This window comes from Octodon degus, unplaced genomic scaffold (assembly GCF_000260255.1).
Source record: "Octodon degus isolate 3935 unplaced genomic scaffold, OctDeg1.0 scaffold00257, whole genome shotgun sequence".
In the NCBI taxonomy this organism is placed as follows: Eukaryota; Metazoa; Chordata; class Mammalia; order Rodentia; family Octodontidae; genus Octodon; species Octodon degus.
The window spans coordinates 353,789-376,671 of record NW_004524833.1 but is presented as its reverse complement, the minus strand read 5'-3'; the positions used below and the strand labels follow the sequence as shown (position 1 = coordinate 376,671).

Here is a 22,883-nt window from a genome sequence, read left to right as displayed (position 1 = left end):
TAGATCTTGGCCGGGAGATCTTTCTTACCCCTCCAGTAACCTTTGGGGGACCGGGAAACTAGGGGTTAAAGTCGGCACCGGGGCTTCCCGGGGACTCCGGCAGTAGCCCTGGCCGAGCCTCAGTCTCTCCCTTCTCCTCATTGGCCCGCGTTCTCAGGGTTTCTCCTGTTCCCTTTTTGCCATTGGTTGGGGGCTGGCTTTTTCCCCCCTCAGTCTTTTTCTTCCTCCCCCCTCCCTCTCCCTCACCCCACGGACAGGAGCGCACAGCCTGCCCCCGGTTCCTTGGGAAGGGAGGAATTCAGGGGAAAAAAACGTTTCCCAGAAGTTTGGATCAGAGCAAGAACGGGAAAGACTGAGAGGGCAAGAAGGAGAGGGAGGATAGGAAAGGAGAGGGAGGAGGGAGGGCGCGAAAGGGAGAGAGAGAGAGAGAGAGAGAGAGAGAGAGAGAGAGAGAGAGAGAGAGAGAGAGAATGAAGCACGGTCGGCGCAGCCTGTGAGCGCCGTCCCGGGTGGGTGGGAAGCAGGACTCCGGCGCCCATGCAGCGGGCGGGCGGTGCTCCGGGCGCTAGTTCCTAGAGGCTGGGGCGGCTGGGGGCGCCGGCGGCTCTCGCCGCGCAGGGCGGGGAGGACGCAAGGGGAGGGTGCAGAGCGCCCGCGGAGCCGCCGCCTCTCCCTGGCCGGGCCCGGCGGGCTCTGGGAGCGTGAGGGCGCAGGCTGCTCCCTCGGTAGCGGGGGCAAGCGGGGGCCAGGGTGCGGGCGGCTAAAATGAGTGAAAGGAGAAGATCTGCAGTCGCCCTGAGCTCCCGAGCACATGCCTTCTCCGTTGAAGCCTTGATCGGCTCAAATAAAAAGCGAAAACTGCGAGACTGGGAGGAGAAGGGGCTGGACCTGTCCATGGAGGCGCTGAGCCCTGCAGGCCCACTCGGAGACGCTGAGGACGCGGCGGCGCACGGCCTGGAGCCCCACCCGGGTGAGTGCCTCGGCCCAGGCTGCGGGAGGCGGACGGAGCCGGGAGCCAAAGGGCGTCCGCGGGCGAGGAGCAAGGCCCAGCCGCGGATTCTCTTCCTTACTCCGATGCGGGTTTCTTTTTCTTGGCACAACTGCCTAGAGATTCCCTAAATTCGCCGGAACCAATTTGGGGATCTGCCTAGAGCCTCGCACTTTCTTCGCCAACCTCAGGGGAGGAGGCCTACTCGCTCGCACCTCCTTTTCTCCCCGGAGCAGAGCGCAGCGTTGGTGTGCCGGTAGCTGAAGGGCTGCAGGCCCCGGGCTCGCGTCCGAGAGCAACCGCGAGAAAGCTGGCACTTGCGTCTGAGAGCTAGCGTTCTCGGAACCCCTACTGAGTCTAGAGAAAAGTCCGGTTTGTCCCCTTTATCCTTCAGTCTCGGCTGTCTTCTCCCAGCTAATTCTTGGATGATGGAGTGTAATTCTATTTCTACCTGGTTGGAACAAGAACCTATGTAAGACCTGTTGCCCGTACTCTAGGTCACTGTCGTGTATTCAGGGTAGGGAAATGGGGTCGCTTATTTCTGTCCTGATCCATGTGTATTCTGTGCGTGTAATGTGCGCAGAGCACTTAGAACGTAGGGCAAATGTCGTTGTCTGTGTTTTAACAGAACCTCGGGTGGGGTAGGGTAAGGTTTGTGTTAAGCGCCAGGATTTCAACTGTGCAAAAACAGCCCAGGGGGGACAGCTGTTGTCAGAAGAACCTGGTGCGGCACGCACAGGGAGCACAGCGCTTGCTCTCGAAGCTTGGTTTAAGAGCTTTAGAAATTTTCCAGCTCTGACTTTTGAAACCACACTGGAGGTGTTCCTGCTGACCAGCCAGGGTCACGGACAAGAACGGGGCCAAGCACTGGCAAAAGCCGGAGGTGGAGGCAGCGGACGGGTGGGAGCGCCACAGCTTAGGAGCTCGGGGATCCCAGCTGGAAACTTGGCCAAAGCCGTGGAGGGACAGCTGTCGCTTACATTTTCTCTTTAGGCAGTGACAGTTCAATTTCCACGCTCCCGAGGCTAATAATAACTAATAATAACGCGATTAGCAAGTGACCTGCACAGAAGGGTTTTATGAATTCTCCGTGTTCTCGTGGCCCGTTACGGAATTTGAGTTTAGTGCTGGGGAATTATTTTTATTAGTCGATGAAAAGAAAATTAAGAGGAGATTTATTTTGCCTGTCCAGGTCTTTTTCTGTGTTTGGATGTGGGTACAGGTCCACGCGGATCCCCTCGCGAGCGACCCAGGAAAAAATGCGCGGCTGATGCGTTTCCTCCATCGGCTCACTCTGTTTCCTCACCTGTTTTACCTTTTGTTAAACGTCTCACTAGGGTCTCTCTTCAGATAATAGAAGTGCCTGTAGGCCTTATGACAGGCCTTGTGACTTAGGAGGTTCTTTTTATCTTAGTTTCTGGACAGTAGTGAAAAACAGAAATTACTTAGCTGCGCTTGGCAGGCGCTCTGTCCTGTAGAACTTTTCTTTTGGGAGGCTCCAGATTGCTGGGACCCTCTCTGGGGTCCCATGCTCAAAAAGTTAATTGAAAACACTGAGTCAGCTCATTTTTCTTTTTCTGCCGTTATTCTGGCCCGGAAGTGTGGAGAGAAAAGCAAGAGAGTATCAGGGCAGAGACGGACCTTTCCAGGGATATGAACACGGGGAAGTGGTCTCCAAAAATTCTGTTCCCTAGTTCCTGTGGGATGGAAACTAACAGAACTCACTGTATGTAACAGAAACCATTTGGTCATTTTTTTTTTTATCATTACTTTAAAAAGCCCTTTGGAATGGACAAAACAAAATATATTTGTGGGCAGTTCTGGGAGAAGAAGCAACCAAAGCACTGGAAGGCTTTCTACAGAACAGGGTTACAGGCTGTCTAGGTTGGGTCCTGACAGAGCCCTGGCAGTGGCTGAGGCTTTCTTACCATCGGGAAGTAGGACAAGAAAAGAGCTTTCGGAAAAAGGCTCCGTGGTCTGCGGACACAGAGTAGAGGAGGTGAAGCTGCAGGCTGGTGGTCCCTGGCTGGAGCAGGATTTGTGAGGAGGAGTGGGGTCCTTTTTAGGCTTTTACTTTCTCTTGGAGTATGTATCATCCTAATGAAGAGGTAGGGCCACATTCATTAAAGACGTGTGTATGGGAGGAGTACTTCAGGAGACCCATTTGGCCTAGGGCAGTGTCTCCCCCTGGGCTGGGCCTCACAATTCTGCTCAATCTGTCTTCTCTGGGTTAAGGTTGCTTTGTGGCTCACCCGCCTTAGGCCCACAACAAGGGAGGGACAAGGGAAGAAACAAAACAAAGCAAAACACACAAGGAAAATTTGTCTAGGGCAATGAACTCCACCCCCCGCCCCAGCACAGCTAGGAAAGCCTTAGCTGCCCACTTGTGTAAAGTAGGTAAAGCAGCTGTATTTATCACCCTGATAGTCACCTTTTACTGACTGGCACTGGCCACTTCCTGTCTGCTACACTCAATCTAAAAATCCAGGGATCCTCATACAACCTAAGGCTCAGATTTTAAGGTTTAACATTAATACAAAGATGCAGCCTTTTGCTTTTTCACAGCCTGCTTTTCCTTTTGCATCCGGGCAGAGCTGGCATTAGCTGGCACTTGAGCGCCCACAACTGGGGCACCAACCTGCAGCAGCGGGGGACCAGCCCGGCCTGCGCGTTGTGGGCACTCACCCATCAGAGGTCACAGTATGTATTTCAAAAATTTCCACTGAGTCTGGAGGCCCCGAAAAAAAAAAACACAAGGCCTGCCGAGATTTGGAGAGGACTCGCGTGGTACTGTCACTGTCCTGTCTCGTCCACAAGCGCTCTCTTTTGGAGAAACCGCTAGGAATCGGCCACCACAGGCTGGAGAGAGTCTCCAGGCCGCTTTCCAAGGAACCTGGGTGACTAGCCTGCTCGCCCCTGCCTCTCCTTAAGCGGCAACAAACAGGAAACTTTCTAGCCGGGATAGGCCGGAACAGCTGCCACGGCTGAGGCCTCGGAAGTGTATTTTGAGCGCGCGGCGGCGCCATTTGCGCTGGGACCCCAGTTCCTCCGGCCCCTCCAGCTCTGGCTTGGGCATTTCCCGCCCGAATCCTGAGCAGAGTGCAGCCGAGACCCGGTCTCCTGCAGAGCGAAATAATTCAAACCTTCTGCGGAGGGTTTTCCCCTTCAGAGCCTGAAGGACTGGGCCTTGTTGCCACGGTGCTCTGGAGGCGTGGGGCTGTGGCAGCGCACGCGGGTGGGCGCGCTCAGACCAGCGCTCGACGACGTGCGGCCGGAGGCCCGGCTCACACCGCACCCGCATTCTGGGCCGCACCCTGCCGCCCCCACCCTAAGCGAAAGGGCCGGGGACGAGCCCAAGGCGGAGCGGCGGATGCGCCGGTGCACTTTCTTCTTCTCAATTACGAAGATCAACTGGTCACACGAATTAATACTTTAGTTTATTGCTTGTTTGCTCTTAGAAAAACTGAAGTTTTAATCCTGACTTTACCTCTTTATACATCCACTTCCAATGGCGAAGTGGGATGAAACGGAGGAACTGACTTGTTACTGACGCTAAAGTAACAAAGAGTTGGAAGCCGAGAGAGAGAGAGAGAGAGAGAGAGAGAGAGAGAGAGAGAGAGAGCGCGAGCTAGGGCCAGTGAAAGCCTCATTGCCCGCCAGCCTGCTCCAGCAGCAGGGACGAAGAGGGAAGTACTAAGTCCCGGGCTCGCGCGGGTAGAGGCCTGGGCGGGGAAGACTACTTGCTGCGGCGCCCCAGCTCCAGGGCGGCCGAGCGTGCGACCCGCTGGACGGCAGCAAGGTTTCCTCCTCAAGGGTCAGAAGCTGTCTTGTTTGACAGAGAATAGGGCGGAGGTTAGGACGGACTTCGTCACCGGGTGAGAACGGGCGAGGATTCCAAGCCTTTTTAAGTGGCTGCGGCCGATGCCCCGAGGGCGCTCGCGTAGGAGCGCACCACGGAGGCTCCCCCGAAGGTCACGGGGACTCCCTGTGGAGACTCGGGCCCCTGAGCGTTGGCACAACGGCAGTCAGAAGGAAAAGGGGAGTAATTCTTAGGGCTGCATCTCCGACAAAGGGCACAAGAGGACAGGGAAGACTTAGATGCTCAGGGTTTGGGCGCTTGTCCGGAGGGACAGCCGTGATTTCTTAGAATGTACCCCTTCTTCCCCGCTCCCATCCAGTTCCTGTGCTTCAGAAGCCCGCGGGATAGGCTTAGAGGTGGCAAACAGACGCGGGAAGTGAGCCGTCTCTTCCTCCATTGCCACCAAGTTCAGGAAGACTCCCACTCGCTTCGGTATCTGGGAGGACCCACCCCCACCCCAGATTACCAACGTAGTGGGCAGCTAAGGCTTTCCGGGGCAGCACAGCCTCATGGTGTTGCAGTACTGAATTCGGGTCTTTCACACCCCTCCAAACTATTTCTTGTTGGACACTATACTTGGGTTTCCAGCTGGCCACTTCACGTTGACTAATTTTATAGATGAAATTCTCAGAAAAGTTCACGAGGAGATGCTTATGCAGAGAGGAAGGAAGAATTAAATTTCTTAAAGTGGAGCCGGCACTGAAATTAGATCGACACATATCTGCTGTCGTTTTTCTTGGCACCTCCACATCCCTATGCCAATTATTTCAAATGGTGTATTTTGTGATTATGAAAAAGTTGGCTGAACACGTTTTTACTACATAAAGCATATGAGGAGCAAGTGAAGAATATCATTAAGTGCCTAAACTGTGGGTCAAAACTAAAAATACTGCATATTGGTGGTTTGTGTTTCTCATTTATCTGTATAATGTCTTTTGCCTGTGTGGACACGAATCTAATGGGAGCAAGTAACTCATCATTAATCCTTCATATTGAGCAACAAGAAGAGAAAGACAAATATGTTTTGGCTCAGGAAACTGAAACCTTGTGTTCACCCAGGGCTCTTCTACGGCATTCATTGGTGTTATTAAGGGGTACGGTATTCCAGATATATTACAAGCTTTCTATTGGCAAAATTACCACATTCATAAAATGAGAGAATTCTTTTGAGGTACTGCTTATGGACTCTGGAAAAACTTTCTTATGCTGGGGTGAAAAACAAATCACTAGTTAAATCTGTGAGTGAATTCCTTCACAGATTAAAACAAAAACAAACAAACAAACAAAAAAGCAAGGCTGACCTGTGTAAATTCCACGGGGATATGGGGCAGATTTGCATGTCACTTTCTTTTCTCCTTTATGGAGATGCAGAGATCCAGTAGATGGTCTTTCTGGTAGTACAGTTAGAAATTGCTATTTAGTCTCACAAGGGTCAACAGTTTAATAGTTCAATATTTAAACAGTTTTCCCATCTGAGGTTTAAATTTTTATCATTGGAATATTTTTCACAAAAAGGAACAGGAGAGGATGGGTGGAATGTGGATCCCCCTTCTTTTTTTCCTCTTCAATGTGGTTTATTTTTGTTTTGCATGGTTTTTAGTAAGCCTCCAATTTTATATGTGCATGACTGAGATACTCAGGGGTCTGTGCTGGGAACAGCAATTAGCAAATTTATAAATCAAGGTCTGTTTACACTTCTTTGGGGGAAGTATAATCATTAGTTAATTTAAGTGAGATCGTTGCTGTAAGTGTCCAGGTGGAAAATGAGCCATGGTAGGGAGAACCCGCTGAGAAATGAGAAGAGGTGGGGGGTTTTAAGCAACTGGCGAGGACTAATCAACGTTTATTCAGAGCCATTAATGGCTTCACTTTGGGGTGGAATATTTTATTAACCGCAAGTGGTGATGGGCTTTGATACCAGAAATGTAAACAGGTTTTGGGATCACTATTTTCTTTTCTGTACTTTTAAAAAACTAGCCAGTGTCTAGTTTTGTCCTTATAGAGAAGCACATTAAAAAGTCTATACGTAAATGCATGTGCTTATACATGTTTCCCATGGATTCAGGTATGGAAAATGCATAGATTTATGGATGTGAAAATACCAGAGTGCTATATTCAACATCAAAACACTAGTTCTGAGTGGAATATCAATATTTAAGATCTAGAGGCTGGCATGTCTCTGTGTGTGTCTGCTTGTGCGAGTGTCTCTGTGTGTGTGCGCCCGTGCGCACGTGCACACATAAATTTGTAGGCCAGTTTAGCAAACTAAGGCTACATAAAATTTAGGAGGCCAAAAGTTTTGTGTAGCACTGGATAGTCATAGAGAGTTCCAGATTTGATACTGTTCTCATTTCTTTCTTTCTTTTCTTTTCTTTTTTTGGGCAGAGCCAGGGATTGAACTGAGATCCTTGCACTCAAGCGCTTATTCTTCTGCGCTATCTCCCCAGCCTGGAGATTGTTCTCATTTAAATCTCAGATTAACTGGTGATTTTGACCCAAGTCTAAGAGAAAACACCAGAAAATGAGATTGCATAGACACAAGTTTTAAAAAATGGGCACAAAGGAAAATTTCGAACTAAATTAAACATTTATTTTTGTGAATAATGCCCTTTTTATTTCGGATGAACAGAATGTTGCTTTTAATTCTGACTGTAATTTTATGTTTCCCCATATGCAAAGTACACGGAATAACTAAATGAAATCTGGGTAATAATCGTTTTTATAGAAACAACGAAAGAAATATTTACATGTAGGGAAATTAAGGACCTAAGGAATATATATGTAGAATTTTCCTCCAATTTATTTATTTGCTTAATAGTATAATTGCTGAGGCTTAAATAAGCTGCTTGCAGAAACCAGCCATACCTTTAATAGGATTAGAAAGTAAAACAAACAAACAAAAGATGCACCGCATAGCGCAGCAAGTTCTCTCTGAAAGGGATCATTAGAAGTCCTTATCGTATACTGGGCCTAGCCGCAGCCTTGGGGTTTTGACTCTTCCTCTTCAACTAGGTGAACCGATTAATTCCATCTCCACATATCCATATCGGAACTCAAGGATAAAGCTTCAGATGGCTCTGAAAATAGTTAACCCCCTTGTCTTCCCGTCCCCACTACTCGCTTCTCAACCTCAACACACACTGCAAAGTCCGCTCCTCCGACCCCGATTTTCTTTTTGGAATGACTTCACCGCGGAAGGAACTGAGATTACATCCCTTCCTGCGAGCCTTTCCCTGGAAAAACGGGGCATTTTTGATGACTTTCTCAAGTCGAATCAGAGCTAGGCCGTGTGGTCTCTGCGAGGCGGAGGGGCTGGGCTGTCTGAATGCATCGCTGGCGGGGGGCAGCCGGCCGCTGGGCTGCTGGGGCGCGCGCTGGCGCTGCGCTCCTGGCCAGAGAGTCTGCCGGGCCTTACTCCGCGGTTTCGGCAGAGCCTTTGAAACCAGGGAGCCCGGAATCCTGAGGGACCTTCGGCGCCCTTCTTAGTTCTAATTACATCCTGGAGCAATGCGGGGATTCTGGGGTAACCAGGAAAGCCTTGGTAAAAATCATTCCCCCCAAAATAATCAGACCCCCCAAAACCAACAAATCAGAAAAACAAACGGAACCCAAGGATCCTACACCTCGCGCCCTGAGGGGAGTTTGAGTTTTGCTTTCATCAAGCTGAACAAATTTCCGAGGAATCAAACTGACTTCAAACATTAGCAATTAGAAACCAAGAATCCCTGGGCCTGCACAACTTTTAATCCATAACCATTTCCAAATGGGTAAATCTAGGGTCAGTATGTACTATAGCCTGCCGGTTACAAAAGAATTTCATCCTGTCCGTTGGGGCCTTAGAGGGTCCCTGTGTGCCCAAGGACTGTAGTCCATAATGCTAGAGATGCTCTAGTCGGGAACCAGCATTGCTCAAGAAAGAGAGGGATAGCAAACAATGATCTTTCACACTGTTCCTTGGGATTACCAAACAATAAAATAATTATTCCCCTAAAAAGGAAACCACCCATTTTAACCAAGTAGATGAAGTCATTACTAGTCACTGAAATGCCTAAATTCACTAAGCCTTCAGGAAAGGCGTCCCTGGAGCTCAGCCCTGCCGGCAAAGGGAAGTCCGGCCCGGAGCACTACTGGCTCCAAAGCTTCAACCTCTACAGACCACAGGGCCCAGGACTAGATTCCTGGGCTTAAGTGACTTGGGTGGGTTTCAGCTTCCATTTTTAATACTAAAAAATAAATACTGATGTTTCCAGTGGAATGGGGCAAGTGACTGTATTAATAAGTGATTGTGAGCCACTTCCTTCAGCAATGAAGTCCAAAAGGGGCTATATGAAATGTTTTGAAAAGGAGTTTAGGTAGAAAATTGAAAGTATAAACGAGCATGCAGAAGAATAGAAATCTGAATAGAAAAACCTTTTAGAAACCTTAGCTGCTTACTGCAGTGTCTTATGGGTCTCCACTCTACTTAAAAGCTTTCAACACAGACCCTCATATTTTATTTTATATCTATGTATTACAGTAAGAAGAGGGCTGGATTACTTTTAATTAGTAGACCTCGTGTCCAGAGCTATTTTTACCACTACTTTTGGAAACAGGGATATAGAGATAGACATATTAATGTTGAAAGACAGTGTTTTAAAGTTGTTTCATAGCCACAGATGAGGCCTCAGTTCCTGGTTTATGAGATGAGAGAGCTGGGCTCGGATGAAACCTGAGGCCCCTCTAGCTCTAAAATCTTGTAATCCTGTTACGTTTTCTTTGTGAAATAATAACATTTTCTCCTAATGTACCTTGGCCATCCCACGACCATCCTTTACTTAGCTGAAAGGAGGGATTTTACTGAAATTGTGGAAAGTAGCAGTAATAGCAACACAAAGCCCAAAATGATCTTTCTGACCTAAAATTAAGAGCTTCCCTAAAACTCTTGAAAAAGATTTATATTAATATCATATGTTCAGAAGTCCCAAATAAGTGATTTCCAGTCCTTTGTATTTGATATGACCTATTGTTGCCTGTGTAAATGATGCTGAAAGGGGATTTATAACATTAACGAAGTGAAAGTGAATGTAAATTTTGATGTTTAGAACATTTGCTAAGCAATTCCCAGAAAAAAATGTAGATTTGAAAAAAAAAAGTTTGAGAAAAGCAACTTTGTCATTGGTGAATTAATCTGTAAAAAAGAAAAAACAAAACAAAACAAAACAACCCTTAACTGCTTCCCCCTTACTATTTGAGCCTGATGGAAAGTGCTAGTAACTATTTTTCATGTCTAGTCTGCTAAGCCGAGATCTTGATCTGGCAGGAAAGTGAGAATGCTAAAAGGATGACTTAGTAACAGGCAAAACGCTTGTCAACAAGCGAGGTCAGAAGACAGCTTAGCATTCAAGACCTCTATTCATAGCAGCTGAACCCGAGGCAGGGTCAGATGCAAAACTGGGCCCAGTGTACACCTAGGCAGATTTTGCTTGTTTCCATCTTGTGAGATGTTATTTTTTTCAGAGTTCTGCAGCTGGGTTCAAGCTTTAGTGACTGCTTTCAGTCTCATTTGATGTCTCTCTTTTGTTCAGTCGCTGTTCAGATTTCTGTAATCATGGAGTCCATGAATGTAGTATTTGTCCTTTACTCCTATTTGATAAAACACCTCTGGGCAGGAATCTCATCTTCATTGCTTTTGTTTCTTCAGAACTTACCACAGGGGCTGGCCCATAGAAAGCATTTATCAACAGTAATAATATAATGATAATGATAGTAAAATATGAACAGTAATAACAGAAAGCAGCATTTATTGAACATGTACTATGCGACACTCATTGTCCTAAACATACATATGTGCATATGGATATAAGTAACACATGTGCATGAATTTCAGCTAATATACAGCAGTGGTGTATATCGAAGCAGTCCAGTGAGATACTTGTACTAACATTTCTATTTGGTGCAGTAAACACATCAGCTATACAGGGTAATGTCCAAACACTTAGATTCTTAGTGTTAAAGTACTTGTACCTAAGCTTTAATTCTAACACTTGGTAGTTGTATGAATGGGCAAAATAATTAGTCGTCGTCATCGTCACCATTGTCTTCTTCTTCTTCTTCTTCTTCTTCTTCTTCTTCTTCTTCTTCTTCTTCTTCTTCTTCGTCTTCGTCTTCGTCTTCGTCTTCGTCTTCGTCTTCGTCTTCTTCTTCTTCTTCCTCTTCTTCTTCGTTCACCTTCGCCTTCACCTTCACCTTCGCCTTCGTCTTTTTGAGACAAGGTCTTGCTATGCAGTTCAAGCTGGCCTTTAGCTCACTTTGTAGCCCCAGGCTGGTCTTTGAGCTCACATTGATCCTTCTACCTCAGCCTCCCAAGTGCTAAGATTACAGAGGTGCACTAACACATGTGGCTAGTTACTCTTCTTTAACCCCAGTTTTTTTTTAATCTGTGAGTTGGAATAATAAGTGTGTTCATTGAAGAGTTAATGTGAATATAACTCAAATGATGAATATATAGGAAGAAAGGAGTACTTAGGACATTGCCTATTATTTATAGCAACTGAACTGTTAGTGGTTACATACCTTAGGAACAAGTTTGAGTAAAAAAATTGTCACCAATTATAATCTGTGAGCAGCCACTATCTCTTTTGGCATACTTCTGCTTTGATTGGAATGTTTAGGAATATAGAGGGGATCCTCAGTTGTTTACAGTCTACAGTTAAAAGTTACAGAATCTGAGTATGGGTGGCTGATAAAGTAAAACAGAGCTGAGACCTGTTGTTATTATTCAAAGTTTCACTGAGGAAAAAAGCCAGAACCTGAGTGAACAGCTGCATGCAGGCATGATGGCAAGGGTGCAATCCAAGGTGGAGATTGGGGCTGGCACTAGGAGAAGGTACGGTGGGCAGAAGGCTGGGTTCAGCTCTATGAGTGTCCCCAGAACCTGGCTCTGAAGGCATGTTCCTAAATATGGGGAAGTGGAATAGTACAAGGATGCATCTCTGTGGTTAGTAACTGGTGTTTCTGCATGGAATCCAGAAATCGTCAAATATCAGGCTTTCTCCAATCTGAAGTAGATTTACTCTTTGTAAAGCTGTATTTTGATAGACCTTCAGGATTTTGGACAACTAAGCCAGCTACAGCAGTTAGTTGAGGCTGCAATAAAAATTTTTGAATGTTGCTTGACTGAGTTAAGTTGAGAGAGATAAATAGGTGTGTAGGGGTAGCACAGAGGGGCTAAACTAAAGAAAGTCCTGTAACTGAATGAAAGTGGTAGGAGACACTGGTTGGAACTCAAATCTGACTGGCTTGTTTTGCCCAATTAGTATTTTCCTTTCAGAAAACAGAAGCCTGCATTTGGTCATTTACCATTTAAAGAATATAATGATACTCTAGACTTGGTTTATATTGTTTCCTGGCAGCAGAGGAAGAAGACCTGTTTCTTGGGAGAGAGGACTGGAGAAGAGGTCCCTCTTTGTCTCCTTCAAGAGGCATCTACCCTCAGTGCAGTGTTAGGTGAGTTACCAAATTTGTGAATCTTCAATTTGCTGATCTGTAAAATGAGGAAACAATTACAGCCCTCAGGTTCTGGGCCTTTACGGAAGGTAGATGCTCTTTCTGCCTAGAATCCAGACTTTGATTTTCAAGACAGACTCTGTCCCACTCCGAAACAGATGGAGTCTTACAGTCAATCTCTCCACTCAAGGTGCTCACACCTCTAACCAACAGCAACTTTCAAGGCTCGTGGGCACCCTCTAGCAGCACTGTGCTGATGATTTCATTCACATTCTTTCATTGTTTCTACCCCATAGTCCCAGGAGGGAAGTAATTGTTTCCCTATTTTCCAGATCACCAAGTTGAAGATCAACAAATTTAGTAACTCACCTGCAGTCACACAGCTTCAGTGCACTATCCAGAAGTTAAAGAGCTACATGGCTCCAGTGTCCATATCCTTAGCCAGTAGGCTAGATGGCCTGCCTGCCCTAAATTGTCCTCTGATCTTAAGTGATCAAGGGAGGATATTTAGTGGCTGAGGATTGAGCCTTGCTGTCTCTGCTACCCCCAAAGCAAGAGTTGTTCAATCATAAATGAGAGAACTTATTTGTAGTTTCTAGGTCTCTATCCTTTTTTGCCTGTTATTATTAGTCCCTGTAGTCCTAAAGTGACTTCTTCACTTCTGCTGGGAGATGACATTATGTGACAGCAGCGTAAGCTTGAGTTTCTAAACCACAATCTTGGGATGGGACTTCCTAATATGACCTGCTGTTCTTTGGCTTTAGTGCACAGAAATCCCAGGGTCTGAAGTGTAATGGCCACAGACCGAATTTGATCTAAACCCTCCCCATCTTAAATCCCCTTGTGCAGTGAAATTCAGGGGAACTTTAACCGTTCTGTTTTACTCATTCCTTTCTCCATTCACAACGGGATGGATGGAATCTCACTGGTAATTGGTTCAAAATGGAACAGCTTAGAAACATATCAGTTGCAGTGACTGGCAATTCGTGCGTTTCTAAGTACTGTTGATTTTTTTTTTTTTTTCAAACTTAGCAATCACAGCTGAAATCCTTTTGCCATGGATTGAATTTACAAAGGAAGAGATTCCGATTTCCACAGTGGCTTCTTTTTAATGCCCAAGGATTAGGAAACTGCCTTGAGTACCTATGGCAAGTATACCAGCTCTTACAGTCACAGCTTTAACTTTAACCTCTGAGTAACTGCTCTGATTCATTTATTTTGTAACAGCTCTATTTAGAGCAGCCTTCAGTATGGGATCAGTTCTTTGCAGAGATTTCTCATCCTGGTAGACTTTTGGGGTCTGCTACATTTCTTCTGTTTCACTGTACGTGGCGTGTGAGCAGTAAGTTCTAGAAAACTGAAACTTAGCAGCAGGTTTCAGGAGTTTTTCTTTTCTTTCTTTTTTCTTTCCTAGTCCACCTGTTCACTGTCCTTCCGTCACTTCTCCTCCCACTCCAAGCAACCTTCCACTTTTAGGAAGTCTGATGTCGCCAAAAGGGATTTGGAGAAATTCTACTTCCCCTAGCCCCCCAGTTTTCCTTTTGTGGGTTTTTACATTAATAGGTTTCTTTGTGGATTAATTGTGTATCTGTTAAATTTCTGTCTGTTATTCTCAATGACAGAAAAGTGGATTTAATAAACTAACAAGAAAAATGTCAAGTCCAACTTTTTTTAATCTTTGTTTCTCCTCCTCCTCTCAGCCCTACTTTGTGCAGCTAGTAGGTTTCTGTGACTTGGCATGGTCCTGCAGCAACATGAGCATATGAATCTTTGGGCCTGTTCCCTTTCCTAGTGCCCAAACTCTTGAAATATAGACTGTGGTGGAGGATAAGATAAGTGCTACATCTTGGGTGATCTACTGGCTCTCGTCCATGAGATTTGTTCAATTAGATGTGTACTTTCTGCAAGGTATGCAGCCATCCAGACTTTGGAAATTTCCTTTTTTCCTCCAGCATTCAGAGTCCTAGGTGCATGACCACCATCTGTCCTGGGAACACTAGATACAATCTGGTGCAACTGTTCATGACACAGATTAGGCTGTGACATCATGTAGATTTAAGGCGTCCCTGTGATATTCTGACTGGGTGGTAGGTATACTGCAGGAATTTTCCTACAGACTTGGGCCAATCGAACTGAAGTATGGATGAGCAAATAGTAAACTGAACTTCAGTGTGTGTGTGTGTGTGTGTGTGTGTGTGTGTGTGTGTGCATGTGTGCGCAGTGGATGGCAGGAACTAGTGAGAGGTGCTATGGAGAACTGGGTGTAACCATTCTCCAGCCTGCGTGGGTGAATTGGTTCCGGATGTTAACATTTTTTCCTTGGGACTTGACTACATTTTTCTTATTTTTGACTGTCTGTTTTCCTGCCCAAGTCGTTAGGACTCCACAGCTGTGTGGTTTATTGCTCGTAAGCACCGAGAGTGAAAAGATCTGCTTTGTTATGAGCATGGCTTCTGGGTGTGCACATAGGTATAGAACATAGAAGGGGTTTTATCCAGAATTTGTTGGTGAACTTTGAGCATTTTGTTCATCTTCTTGACAGCTCGTGTTAGCCCTGTAGCGTATTTGATGGTGTTTGTCCAGAGATGAGTACGTAATGTTCTCAAGGGCACACAGTCCTTCATATCTTAGATACAGAAGAGGCTGACTAGTGCGAAAATCCAAGGAGATGGAGGGCACAGAGTCAACACTGCATGGTAGAGCAGTGTAGGCCTGATGGTCAAGAAGACCTATATGCAAACCTCGTGCTGGCTGTGCAGCCTTTGGCAACGACTGAACCCCTCTGTGGCACAGGTGTGTGCATGGAAGACGAGGTTAGCAATACCTGCTGCAGGGCTGCCGTGTGGTAAATATGATGGGTGTGGCCCAGGGCTTGATGCACACAAGTGCTCAATACATAAAAGTGCTTGAGGGGCTGGTGAGATGGCTCAGTGGTCTAAAGCACCTACTTAGAACAAGCTTAGCAAAGCACAGGGACCATGGTTCAATTCCCCAGCACCACATGCCAGCCAGCTCCGCCCCCTGGTGGGCTGAGCTGGCCACACACACACACACACACACACACACATAAATAAATAATTTAAAAAAAAAAAGAGCACTTGATATTACCTGTGAAGGACCACTTGAGCAGCTCTCCTTGAAAGAAGAGTGACTGTCTCCATTTTGACTGAGCCTGACCCTATTTCCTTGTATTGGTATGTACAGAGCTGACTAAGACTTCTGTTTATCCTTTCAAGTGGCCTTAAGCAATGTATATTGGTCTAGTTGAGGTGCTGGTGATAGTCCTTGAAGGTGGCATGTGTGTTTCCCTGGTAACCTACACCTGCTGCTCTTTAATGTGAGCCGGGCTGAGACAGGACAAAGAGCCAATGCTCCATGCTGCCAGCAGGGATGATCGAGCCTCAAGACAGAAGCTATGACTTCCTGAGGCTTGAAAGACTACATCAAGGCTGAAGCACCAGACCCCCAAAACATTAGATACTATCTCAATAGCATAATGCAGATTACTTTCTCTGCATATCCTCTCTGCATATGGCAGAGGTAAATGTAGGCCACCCACCTAGCTCAGCTCACAGTAGTCACCTGCTTCCCACAATTCTCAGTCATTCCTCCTCAAGCCACTCCTCCACTGAATGAAACTGGGTGAAGCTGTGGGTCAGCCTCTTTGTTCCAGAAATCCATCTTCATGGCGGACTTGGGGCCCCTTGGCTCCCTAATAATTATAAATATGTTTTAGTGGCTTTACTTTCACCATGGGTTACACTGAGAGTGGTAGATTGTGACATTAACTTGGTGGGATTCCAATAATGTATCTTTGGGATTATAAATATTAACTTCTTGGACTGAGATGAAAACCAGGAAGGGACTCCTACAATTACCATTTGTGCACCTTGTCCTTATCACATTTTTGGTAAAGGGCAAAAACTTACACTTTTCATTATTTTGTTGAGTCAATTTGGCCTGTTGCCTGTGGGGTTTCTTTGAGGGGTGAGTAGATTCTGGGAATTGAACTTGGGACCTCATACTTGCTGGCCAGGTACTGTACCACTGAGCTAAATCCCCAGCCCCCACTTTTCATTGTTTTTATTGCAAATTATCTGGAGAGTATTAGCAATGCTCTCCAGCTACCCCTCTCACCTTGTGTGCTCTGCTGCCCTGTTCTTAGCCGCCCTTCTTCATGTGTTGCTCCTCTGCCTCCTCGCCTTTGTTTCTGCTACTGCTTTTGGCAGCCATTTCTCCTCTCACTGGCCTTCTAAGGCCCACACTAAAGAAAGTTTATTCTACTTTCACAGCCTACCTTAAACACCCAATAGGACAGGAATATTCCAACATATAGAACAACAAGTTGACCTAAGCCTTAATGACATGATGTCCAAAGTCAAACATGTGAAGGACTCAGAAAATTATACATGCTGACAGCAGAGCTCCAGCTTAGTTATCACCACAGTGGAGAAAAGTCTCAGGGATTTTTTATCTGCACTTGGTGTCTGCTGTACACAACTTGTCTTTTTGGGGCCCTCTCTGTCTCAGAATGATGCTAGGGCTTCTATGATTGTGTGATCATAAAGGAATCCCCGCTAGATGATCTACAACTCTCCTAGATATAGCCAAAGTTATATAAAAGCATGGTCTTCCTTTGGCCACTGTGATCAGAAGGCTCCTCTTAAAGGGAGGTCTTCACCAAGCAATTGATTAGATCATTTCTGAGCCAGCCTGCTGTCCTGCCTTTGTATTCACAGAATATCTGCAAACGTCATACTACTAACTGGCCTGTTCTTTCATTAGCAGGAGAAACACCTTCCTTCCTTCCTTCCTTCCTTCCTTCCTTCCTTCCTTCCTTTCTTTCTTTCTTTTTCTTTAGGGCTTGGAATTGAGCCCAAGGCCTTTGCACTGAGCTATAGCCTCAGCCCCTTTAAAAATCTTTATTATTATTGATTTTGAGACAGATTCTTCCCCATCACTATGTTGCCCAGGGTCCTTCTTAGTCACTCCCATGTCATCTTCCTGCCTCAGCCTCACAGATTCCTGGGATGGCAGGTTTATACCACCATATCTAGCTGATGCCTGTTATATTCTTTTTTGCCTTTTTGGATAGGCATTAGCCTTTAGACTCCTGGGCAACTGATATATCCAGGGAGATATTGGGTTCAGTCATCTCTGCTCTGTGGCTATCTTTGAACACTTACAAATGCATACACACATGTACAACCTTTAACCTTTTCTACATTTTAGAATTGGTCCTTACACATGCCAGTTTATCTCTCATCTCCATAATGAGATACAACCATGAAAATTTGAGTGAGAAACAAATATTATCTAATTGCAGTATTAGCAAGACATTTTTGCAGATAAAGATGTCTGAAGGTTTTCTGTGTGGAATTTGTTTTGGAGCTATTTTGCCTGATAAGATATTAGCATTCAGAAATATGATTAGTTTGTGGAAGAATCTTTGTCCTATCTTTCCCTGTTTGTTTCAGGCTTTTTATCCATAGCCACCTGTTTTCTGCCCAGTGAAGGAGGATAAAATAAAAGGAAAGGAAATATGAAAATGCCAAGTGTTAACCAGAAGTTTAAAAATATCTCTAAATGAAAGACAGATTACATTTGTTTGCTCGAGAAAGCGGAGTTATGTTAAGTTCAAGCAAAATGATAGGAATTCTCATGCTTTTCCTTCATACAAGTAGTGGGAATATGTGAGTGAACTGGCAGTATGGCCTAGTTCAGAGTTCACCTTTTTACTGAGGGGAAGGCAATTTCCTCCAGCAGAGAAAACAGAAAAAGGATTTCTGAAACACAAGACAATCTTGGAGTAAGCTGGAAGGCCAAGGAACATGAAGCAGCTCTTTGAGACTGTGTTTTGGAAACAGCAGTAACAAAGCATGATGGTTGCTGATAGAGTTTTTGGTACTTTTTGTTTTTTGTCAAATTGAATATTGTCTTAATTACCTTTTTCATTGCTTGCTAAAGGTAAAGGGTAAAAGGTTCGGTTTGACTCACAGTTTATCCAAATTTCCATCCATGGTGGGGTGGCTCCGTGACAGGATGGCATGGCAGAAGCCCATTGCAGGGCAGGCAGGACATAGCCAAGTCTAAAATCTCTTGTGAGATTTAAGGCAAACTCTTAGCTGCAAGCCCCTGGACAAATAAAAAGACAAATAAAAAGATGCTTCTGACATCCAATGCACAAGATAGACATTTGTATTTCAAAAGCTACAAAGAGGAGGATAGAAAAGAATGGGAACAGAGAAAGACCATCTGCTTTGGCTACCTGCAAAAGCAGGGCAAACATGATATCCTGTAGTTCAATGTCCAGCATCCCCAGCAATCTGCGGCAAGTTATGAACTAAAAAAGGCTTGCATGGCTCGGCCCCTAGAGCATATCTGGTGGTTGCAGCCCCCATGGCTTCTCTCCTTGGCCAGATTTGCTCTTTGCAGTTTTCCTCAGATAATCCATGTTCCTAGCTTTTTTGTTGCACTTTTGCCATCTCTCTCACACAAACTTTTTTCACACACTGCCTCCTCAGGGGGCACTGTCTGGGATCCCACATCATCTTCTGAAATCTGAAGCCCTCCTGACCCCACAACTCTTGTATTCTTCATGCAGGTCCAACACCACCTAGGTGATGCTAAAGTCTTTCACCAGCTGAAGTGGTAGATAGACTTTATTCTTTCTTGGCGGTAGGGTTTGAATGACTGGATTGATGAGCACTACAAAGAAGGTTCTGTGGAAACACTTCCTTAGGCCACTGCTGTTCTGGAACATTATGTTCTGGGGCTCATTTCTCAAAGCAAAGCTCTTTACCTTGGCAAATTTGAGGCTACAAATGGTGGAATCCTGCTAGTTCTTATAATGTCCTCAGGTGTTTTTTCTGTTGTCCTTGTTTTAAAATTAATTTTATTGAGAAACAAATAGCAATGAGACAGTTACAAAACAGGTTAGTAGGACAGTTACAATAATTAATACATTGCATATTGTTGTCTTCATAGTAGTTATTCATAGTACAAGGTGCAGACATGACATCTTGTCCAAGCACTATTAGTACAAATCTTTATTCTCATTGTTTCTGTTGTCCTGTTCCTTCTCAGCAACAGTTCACTCTCCTCCATTTTTGTAGTGTGCAACCTTTCTGAAGCTCCCTTTGTAGCCAAACTCACAATATTTTATACCATTCTGCTGAGCTTTTTGCTATTGATTCTCAACATAAATCTGGATAAAAGTCCCCAGCAGTAACCATGCCATGGGCCCAACTTTAGACTGTCTTGAAATTTCTTCTGCAAGAATAACTAGTCCACTGCCCTTAATCTCAATCTCAGGAAAGTCTCTGGACATGAGCAAAATTCAGATAAAAATTTTCAATCAGAGAATAATGCACATGACCTGGAGACTAACAGCTAATGTTGTTTTTCTTCACAACAGAAACTTCCTGAGCCTGGTCTTTATTGGCGTCATTTCTATCAGAATTTTGGCCTTTTGAACACTGAGCAGAATCTCCCATCAAGCACAGCTTTGGGGCTGGTGAGATGGCTCAGTGGTCTAAAGCACTTATTTAGAACAAGTTTAGCAAAGCACAGGGACTGCTGTTCAATCCCCCAGCACCACATGCCAGCCAGCCCCGCCCCCTGGTGGGTGGAGCTGCCCCCCCAACACAAATAAAAAAAAACAAAATTTAAAAAAAAAATCAACAGAAAAAAAAAAAAAAGCACAGCATTAAGTATTCCAGGCTGTCTGTCTGTCTATCATCTCAGAAGCTTTCCAAACGCTTCCCGCTAGCTAATTCCAATGGCTCATGAACCACACAGTCAGGTACAGCCACGGCAATGACCCCACTTCTCTAGTACCAAATTCTGTCATACTTTTTCTCTTTGTTGAGACAAAATACCTGACACCCAAAGTTAAAGGTGAGAACGTTCATTTAGCTCAATTTATAGAGATTGCAATTATAGTTGACTAGCTCTGAGACACATGACAAGGCGGAGAGGCCACTGCCAAGGAAAAACAGCTTATGATCAGCAGAAGGCAGCAGAACAGTGAAGGGGTGAAGAAGCACTGGGCGATGGCAGCAGCCGTCTGTTTGTTCCTTATATTCCATTCAGGCTCGCATTCAGGGTGGGGCACCCTTAATCATAGCATCAAAAAAAAAAAAAAACCCACATAGCATCATACCATTAATTTTAGCATTATACCCTTAATCCCTTTATTATGCCCTAGATCCAGACACCTTTGAAAAGCCCCACCCATTAAGGCATAACACATGTTAAGTCTTTAATACTCTTCTGGGTCTGACTCATATAATCAAGGAGGAAAAGAGCCTTTCTCTGTTCTTTCCCTTGTCTTCTGAACTGGTACTTGTAGCTAGAACTTGCTGTAGAAGAATGAGACCTCCAAATTTGCTCTTGTTTGAGCTCTCAGCTACTATGCACACACTGGTGGTGGATTGTGGGGATAAGCCAGTGCCATTGTGGATTCTACTAAAAACTATGGTTTTAAAGCCATAGTTATATTCTGTATGCTGCCAAGTATAAATAGCCTTTGAGAGTGAAACTTTCACAAGGAACCTGGAGTTCAGGGAAAATTGATGCTTTGAACTTCAAGCATGGGGTGCCGGGGAGATAGCTCAGTGGCTTAAGCGCCTGCCTGGCAAACACAAGGTCCTGAGTTAAATCCCCAGTACCAAACAAAACAAAACAAAAAACTAACTGAACTTCATGCATGGGAAACATTTTTAGTGCTTTGCTGGTGAATAAGTTGGATGACTGAGTATGTCTTCTCTGTTGGCATCTTTGACTCTGTATCACAAAGATACTTTTTCAAAATATATTGTGGACCCTTCATGTTCATAGCCAATGAACTCTATGAATTGTTGAATGACTTATCAACTTTTGAGGATCTACAACACCAAAATTATACTTATTCTGAATCCCCTTTAGAAAGGACCTGTGATTCAGGAACTCAACCTGAGGACGGGATCAATGACAACTATCTAACACTTAGTGATATGCCATTAAAGACCATATTTGCATATCTTCAAATGACAGTGGGGCATTGCAGATGCCAAAGCACATTCTGAGGATAACATATTATCTATAAAGTTTGAAAGTTCTATTCCTTCATCAGTGTGTTGCTTCTGCACTAAGCTATCATCTTCTCTCCAGGCTCTCATGGTCTAGAAGGTCAGGATCAACATCCATTGAAACTATGCCCAGAAGATTACTGCCCTGTGGTCCCTATAATGATCATATAGCTTAAGTGATTCTTTTTCACAAAGATTTGGTCTTTGAGTAAGGGAGAAGAGAGAATGAATCTAAGCCACAGAATTTGAGAGTGGCATGTCATTGGAACTGCTCAAGTACAGGGAGAGAGTACATTTGCCTAGCACAGACACCCTGAGGAAGATGATCTGGTTATTGCTTCAGTTGCCTATCATGACTTGTAAGAGGATTTCTCTTTAGCCCAGATCTTGGTAATAGGGTATCCTAAATGATGTACTGATTGGCATTAGAGCCACTGCATCTTGAGAAACTTAGAAATTCACCTCCTGATTCCACATTTTTTCAAAAAAACATTTTCATCATCTGGTACTCAATTTGGAGACTTAAGACTTATCATGTTTGTGTGGAAAGGAGTCTAGGTGAAAAAGGAAACCCCTGTTCCTGGCTCAGGAGTGATGCTCACTGTAGTCTATAATTGCAAGTCCCACATCTCAGGCATTTCCATAGCTGGGAAGTGTGGCACCAGCAGCCTGCACTGAGAGCCTTAATCAGATCCACAGAGTGTCAAATACTCTCTATGCTGAGAACTTTTGGGCCTTTCTTTCTTCGTTCACCAATGTGAACAAATGGCCTGTTTACTTTTGAACACAAAACACTCTCAGCACCAACTTTTCTGATCTTCTGAGTCATCTCTGTCAATATATTTATGTTTTGCTTTCACCAGTGAGATGTATAGTTGGGCACTGCCATAGTCTACGTTTTGAAATTTATGAAATTTCACCAACTGTACTTGTAAGTGTAGGGTGGGAAAAATCTTTTTTCATTGCATAAAAGTACTTATTTTTAGATGGTCTTGATAGAAATGCTACACAGGACAAAAAGAATTGTATTAGTTTGAAGAGGACAAATGCCTATTCCCTTGGTGAAGCCAGATTTTTGTATTCCACATTTGCTAAACGTTGTATCTTCCTATTTGATAGTTGAAAATAAAACTGTTTAGTTTCAAAGAATTTCATAAAGTAAAATTCAAAATGCTTTATAGGGGTCAAATTCTAAAACAATGCATAAATTATGGTTAAGGAAAATCCCTAAGTCAGTTTTCCTAGGAGAATATTGAATGAAAAAGCTTATATGAGAAAACTTGTTAGAAACCTACTAGGAGCAGGAAGCTAACAAGGTAGGTGAATCATTTACCTCTGTGATTCTTATTGCTTCACGGGAGTAAGGGAGAGTGCAGCATACCAATGGCCTTGCTTCGTTTCTCTTCTCTTCTTGTCTCGTCTCGCCTAGTTTCTTCTCTTCTCGTCTCGTCTCATCTAGTTCTCTCCTCTCCTCTCCTCT

The 22,883-nt window shown here is 44.6% G+C and overlaps 1 protein-coding gene across 1 annotated transcript in view; it reads left to right on the top strand.

Moving 5' to 3' along the window:
- Positions 1-246: 246 nt before the first annotated feature.
- Positions 247-22,883, top strand: part of Tbx15 (T-box 15) — a 132,539-nt gene continuing 109,902 nt past the window's right edge. The window contains exon 1 of the mRNA XM_004646169.3: positions 247-970. Within this exon, the coding sequence (XP_004646226.1) occupies positions 766-970 (205 nt within the window). The 5' untranslated portion in view covers positions 247-765. The remainder of the gene's footprint in view (positions 971-22,883) is intronic.